Here is a 6,290-nt window from a genome sequence, read left to right as displayed (position 1 = left end):
TAGCGCGGAGGCGCCTCTCGCCTTCTCCTTCAGGTGGCGCAAAACTTTGTGCGTTGGGTTTTGGCAAATTGTATTCCTCACCGCCACCTCCCGCGGCCTCTTAAGGGGGCCAAGGCCGGTTTCGAGTCCTCTGCCGCTGCGGGGCCGACTCCCGGGCTTTACGCTCCTGGCTCTCGGGGGCGGGGACTCGGCGGGCACCAAGCCGCTGGTTCACTAAGTGCGTGTCCGAGATAGTAGGGGACTGCCCAAAGGAGGTGAAAGGGTGCCACCCTTTTTCCCCCACCAAGACCACCCAGCCGCTTTAGGGGATAGTTCTGCAAGGGGAGTGGTCCGGCACCGTGGCGCGCACTGCGCGCTGCGCCAGGTTTCTGCGCCAAGAGCCCTTTAACTCAAGACTGCCTCCCGCTTTGTGTGCCCCCTCCAGCAGCCTATCGCGACGATGCCCCTCAACGTTAGCTTCACCAACAGAAACTATGACCTCGACTACGACTCGGTGCAGCCGTATTTCTACTGCGACGAGGAGGAGAACTTCTACCAGCAGCAACAGCAGAGCGAGCTGCAGCCGCCGGCGCCCAGCGAGGATATCTGGAAGAAATTCGAGCTGCTGCCCACCCCGCCCCTATCCCCTAGCCGCCGCTCCGGGCTCTGCTCGCCCTCCTACGTTGCGGTCACGCCCTTCTCCCCTCGGGGAGACAACGACGGCGGTGGCGGGAGTTTCTCCACGGCCGACCAGCTGGAGATGGTGACCGAGCTGCTGGGAGGAGACATGGTGAACCAGAGCTTCATCTGCGACCCGGACGACGAGACCTTCATCAAAAATATCATCATCCAGGACTGTATGTGGAGCGGCTTCTCGGCCGCCGCCAAGCTGGTCTCGGAGAAGCTAGCCTCCTACCAGGCTGCGCGCAAAGACAGCGGCAGCCCGAACCCTGCCCGCGGCCACAGCGTCTGCTCCACCTCCAGCTTGTACCTGCAGGATCTGAGCGCCGCCGCCTCGGAGTGCATCGACCCCTCAGTGGTCTTTCCCTACCCTCTCAACGACAGCAGCTCGCCCAAGTCCTGCGCCTCACCGGACTCCAGCGCCTTCTCACCGTCCTCGGATTCTCTGCTCTCCTCGACGGAGTCCTCCCCGCAGGCCAGCCCAGAGCCCCTGGTGCTCCATGAGGAGACACCGCCCACCACCAGCAGCGACTCTGGTAAGCGAAGCCCGCCCAGGCCTGTCAAAAGTGGGGCTGCTGGATATCTTTCCCATTTCCATTGGCAGCTTATTCAACGGGCCTCTCCTATTAGAAGGGAGAGATAGCAGAGCTGGAGAGATTCACCTCTGAAACCCTGGGCTTTAGCGTTTCTTCCCATCCCTTATCCTTAGACCGCTCTTGTTGCCAGCCCCCTCCCCCTTTGTCTCCCACACCTCAGGAATTTCATTTAGGTTTTTAAACCTTCTGGCTTATCTTACAACTCAATCCACTTCTTACCTCCCGTTTGCATTTTAATTGCCCAGGGGCGGGGTGGGGGGGGGAGAGTGTGAATGAGGATAAGAGGATTGATTCCTGAGAGAGTGAATGAATTGCTTCCCTCTTAACTTCCGAGAAGTGGTGGGATTTAATGAACTATCTACAAAAACGAGGGGCTGTGTTTAGGGGCTAGGCAGGGCCTGCCTGAGTGCGGGAGCCAGTGAACTTCCTCAAGAGTGGGTGGGCTGAGGAGCTGGGATCTTCTCAGCCTGTTTTGAACACTGAAAAGCAAATCCTTGCCAAAGTTGGACTTTTTTTTTTTTTTTCCTTCCCCCACCCTCTTGGACTTCTGGCAAAACTGCAAATTTTTTTTTTATTTTTCATTTCCAGTAAAATAGGGAGTTGCTAAAGTCATACCAAGTAATTTGCAGCTATCATTTGCAACACCTGAAATGTTCTGGGTACAGTACCTTAAAAATAGGAGGTGCTTGGGAATGTGCTTTGCTTTGGGTGTGTCCAAAGCCTCATTAAGTCTTAGGTAAGAATTGGCATCAATGTCATATCCTGGGAAATTGTAGTTTTCTTGTCTGTGCCATAACCCAGCTGTCCTCCTCCCTTTATGAGACTCTTACCTTCATGGTGAGAGAAGTAAGAGTGGCTGGCTAGATTGGTTCTTTTTTTTTTTTTCTTTCTTTCTTTTTTAAGACGGAGTCTCACTCTGTCACCAGGCTGGAGTGCAGTGGTGCAATCAATCTCCGACTCCCTGGTTCAAGAGATTCTCCTGCCTCAGCCTCCCAAGTAGCTGGGACTACAGGTGTGCACCACCACGCCAGGCTAATTTTTATATTTTTAGTAGAGATGGGGTTTCACCATGTTGGCCAGGATGGTCTCTGTCTTCTGACCTCATGATCCACCCACCTCGGCCTCCCAAAGTGCTGGGATTACAGGCGTGAGTCACAGCGCCCAGCCTAGATTTGGCTCTTTGTGGAGATAATTTTGTCCAGAGACCTTTCTAACATATTAATGCCTTGTATTTGTACAGCATTAATCTGGTAATTGATTATTTTAATGAAACCTTGCTGAGTGATTTTTATTTCCTTTCTTAAAGAGGAGGAACAAGAAGATGAGGAAGAAATCGATGTTGTTTCTGTGGAAAAGAGGCAGGCCCCTGGCAAAAGGTCAGAGTCAGGATCACCTTCTGCTGGAGGCCACAGCAAACCTCCTCACAGCCCACTGGTCCTCAAGAGGTGCCATGTCTCCACACATCAGCACAACTACGCAGCGCCTCCCTCCACTCGGAAGGACTATCCTGCTGCCAAGAGGGTCAAGTTGGACAGTGTCAGAGTCCTGAGACAGATCAGCAACAACCGGAAATGCACCAGCCCCAGGTCCTCGGACACCGAGGAGAATGACAAGAGGCGAACACACAACGTCTTGGAGCGCCAGAGGAGGAACGAGCTAAAACGGAGCTTTTTTGCCCTGCGTGACCAGATCCCGGAGTTGGAAAACAATGAAAAGGCCCCCAAGGTAGTTATCCTTAAAAAAGCCACAGCATACATCCTGTCCGTCCAAGCAGAGGAGCAAAAGCTCATTTCTGAAAAGGATTTGTTGCGGAAACGACGAGAACAGTTGAAACACAAACTTGAACAGCTACGGAACTCTTGTGCATAAGGAAAAGTAAGGAAAAAGATTCCTTCTGACAGAGCTGTCCCAGTCATCTATGAACTTGTTTCAAATGCATGATCAAATGCAACCTCACAACCTTGGCTGAGTCTTGAGACTGAAAGATTTAGCCATAATGTAAACTGCCTCAAATTGGACTTTGGGCATAAAAGAACTGTTTTATGCTTACCATCGTTTTTTTTTTTTTTTTCTTTAACAGATTTGTATTTAAGAATTGTTTTTAAAAAATTTTAAGATTTACACAATTTTTCTCTGTAAATATTGCCATTAAATGTAAATAACTTGAATAAAACGTTTATAGCAGCCACACGGAATTTCAATCCTAGTATATAGTACCTAGTATTACAGGTACTATAAACTCTAATTTTTTTTTTATTTAAGTACATTTTGCTTTTTAAAGTTGATTTTTTTCTATTGTTTTTAGAAAAAATAAAATAACTGGCAAATATATCATTGAGCCAAATCTTAAGTCGTGAGTGTTCTGTTTCCTTTCTTCCCCCTGCCAACCACCACCATCCCTGTTTGTTTTCATCAATTGCTCCTTCAGAGGGTGGTCTTAAGAAAGGCAAGAGTTTTCCTCTGTTGAAATGGGTCTGGGGGCCTTAAGGTCTTTAAGTTCTCAGAGGTTCTAAGATGTTTCCTGGAGATTATGGTAAGAGCCAGAGTTGACAGTTAGAAGGAATGGCAGAAGGCAGGTGAGAAGGTGAAAGGTAGGCAAAGGAGATACAAGAGGTCAAAGATAACAGTTAAGTACACAAAGAGGCATAAGGACTGGTGAGCTGGGAGGAAGGTGAGGAAGAAACTCTTGTTACTTTAGTTAACCAGTGCCAGTCCCCTGCTCACTCCAAACCCAGGAATTCCGCCCAGTGAGACAGTTGATGGGGACAGGGCGGGAACCAGCTTCTGCTGCCTTCACAACCAGGTGCCAGTCCCGTCCTTGGGTTATCTCGTAAACCCCAGAGGATCTCTGGGAGGAATGCTACTATTAACCCTATTTCACAAACAAGGAAATAGAAGAGCTCAAAGGGGTTATGTAACTTATCTGTAGCCATGCAGATAATACAAAGCAGCAATCTGGACCCATTCTGTTCAAAACACCCCTTCACTATCATGCCTTGGTTCATCTGGGTCTAATGTGCTGAGATCAAGGTTTGGGGCTTGATGGATGGACTCAAGTCATAACAATGTTAAGCTCTGTTTGTGTCCTAAGCATTTTATTCCTAACTCTACATCAACCCCATGAAGGAGATACTGTTGATTTCCCCATATTAGAAGTAGAGAGGGAAGCTGAGGCACAGAAAGACTCATCCACATGCCCAAGATTCACTGATAGGGAAGAGTAGAAGTGAGATTCGAAGCCAGGCTGTTTACTCCTAACCTGTCCAAGCCACCTCTCAAACGACAGTAGGAATCAGCTGGCTGCTTGTGAGTAAAGGAGTTACAGTCCAGTGGGTTATGTATTTTAAGTCTCAACATCTAAGCCCGGTCAGGTGTCAGTTCCCCTTTTTCTGTTGTTTATTTTGTTTTTATTTTGTTGTTCATTGTTTAATTTTTCCTTTCACAATGAGAAGGTCAACACTTTGAATCCTACCTTAGCCATTTGTTGAATCAGATTCACAATGGCGCCTGGGAAGAAGCCAGTTCAGATTATAAAATAAAACATATTTATGCTTTGTTGTGGGAGTCATTATTTTAGAAACTACAAACTCTCCTTGCTTCCATCCTCTTTCTCATATTCAAGACACATGCTCATCCTGAGTCCTTGAAAAGGTATTTTTGAACATGTGTGTTAATTATAAGCCTCTGAAAACCTATGGCCCAAACCATAAATGATGTTGATTATATAGGTAAATGAAAGATACTACTGCTGTTCTAATTACCTCATTGTCTCAGTCTCAAAGTAGATCTTCAGCTCCCTGTGCTTCGGGATTTTAATCTACCATCACCCATCAATCAATAAATAATTACTGTCTTTGACTCTGACTCCTAGAATAATCTATTCAAGACCTTAATGTCTTTTTCTTGATTCTTCTTTTGAGTCCTAAGTACCGCCATTACAGATTCAAATTGGCAAGCCATGTAGGTGAAACTCAAAGACAGATGCAATCCACAGAAGTTGAGTAGTTCAAAGTGTTACAAAAGCGAGGCGCTCTTAAACAGCTCAGTCTTTGCCCCTTTGTGGCCCAGGGCTGGAGTGCAGCTCTGGGGTGACTCACTTGGGAATCGGGAAGGTGTTAGTCTGAATCACTAAGTCCAGACAAGCCCTCAGAATAGGAGAGAGTGTTCCTAGCAAGGAAAACAACTCTCCATTCCAAATGATCAGGAAAGAACTTTAGGGATGTGGAGCTTGGCTATGGGAATAGAAAGGAACCATTCCAAGTGCCTATTAGGCCACTCTTACCTTTACTGAGCCAGAGAATGGCTCTGAAAACAGGACAGATGCCAACTTCCTTCCCGAAAGTCAGGCTGATCTTGACCACAATACAAATTGGCCCTCAGAGCCTATGCAGGGAGTCCCAGGGGTCTCTGCCATTGTGCAATCTATTTTGTAGATAATAAAGAAGAATCGGAGGTGAAGGGGAGGAGTTTGCAATTTGGTCAGGAATATATAAGAAGGAATAAGCTAATTCTGACTACGCCCTTTACCCGTGACACTATCCAGGAACTAATGACTCTCCCAGGGGATTCCTGGAATGATTTTGTTTAGGGACGGAATGTATAAAGAGGAAGGAAGTATTATTTTATGCTGCCATTTGGAAGCAACAAAGGAGATCAACAGTATGAAAACAATCAATCACATTTGAAAATGAACAAAGTTTTCACAATCCCAGCCTAAGCCTAATACTTAGAGAGCTCACAGCTTGGATGCATAAGTCAAGAGTTCTCTGCTGGTCTCTAAGACAAACTCTCACACAAAGCTTGGGAACAAGGACAAAAATCTTGCATTAGGGGGTTTTCTGTGGTTTATTTGCAATAACTATAATTGGCTCAGTCAATAATTATTTTTTAGTATACATGCTAAGGGCCCCTGTAGCATTTTTTCCCAACGATAAATAATCCTTAGTCTAGAAAGTGCTGAAGGATATTCTCCACCCTTGTCTATAAATTCACGGCTAGATGACTTCGTGAAAGGCTCCTCCTTCGAGGTTATAG

The 6,290-nt window shown here is 46.8% G+C and overlaps 1 protein-coding gene across 1 annotated transcript in view; it reads left to right on the top strand.

Moving 5' to 3' along the window:
- The window catches only part of MYC (v-myc avian myelocytomatosis viral oncogene homolog), a 5,442-nt gene extending 1,840 nt beyond the window's left edge, over positions 1 to 3,602 (top strand). The window contains exons 2-3 of the mRNA XM_011938183.1: positions 425 to 1,196; positions 2,563 to 3,602. Coding sequence (XP_011793573.1) covers positions 440 to 1,196; positions 2,563 to 3,125 — 1,320 coding nt within the window. The 5' untranslated portion in view covers positions 425 to 439 and the 3' untranslated portion in view covers positions 3,126 to 3,602. The remainder of the gene's footprint in view (positions 1 to 424; positions 1,197 to 2,562) is intronic.
- The last annotated feature ends 2,688 nt before the right edge of the window (positions 3,603 to 6,290 follow it).

Source organism: Colobus angolensis, unplaced genomic scaffold (assembly GCF_000951035.1).
Source record: "Colobus angolensis palliatus isolate OR3802 unplaced genomic scaffold, Cang.pa_1.0 Scaffold17, whole genome shotgun sequence".
Taxonomy (NCBI): domain Eukaryota; kingdom Metazoa; phylum Chordata; class Mammalia; order Primates; family Cercopithecidae; genus Colobus; species Colobus angolensis.
This window is presented reverse-complemented; position numbering and strand designations above follow the sequence as displayed.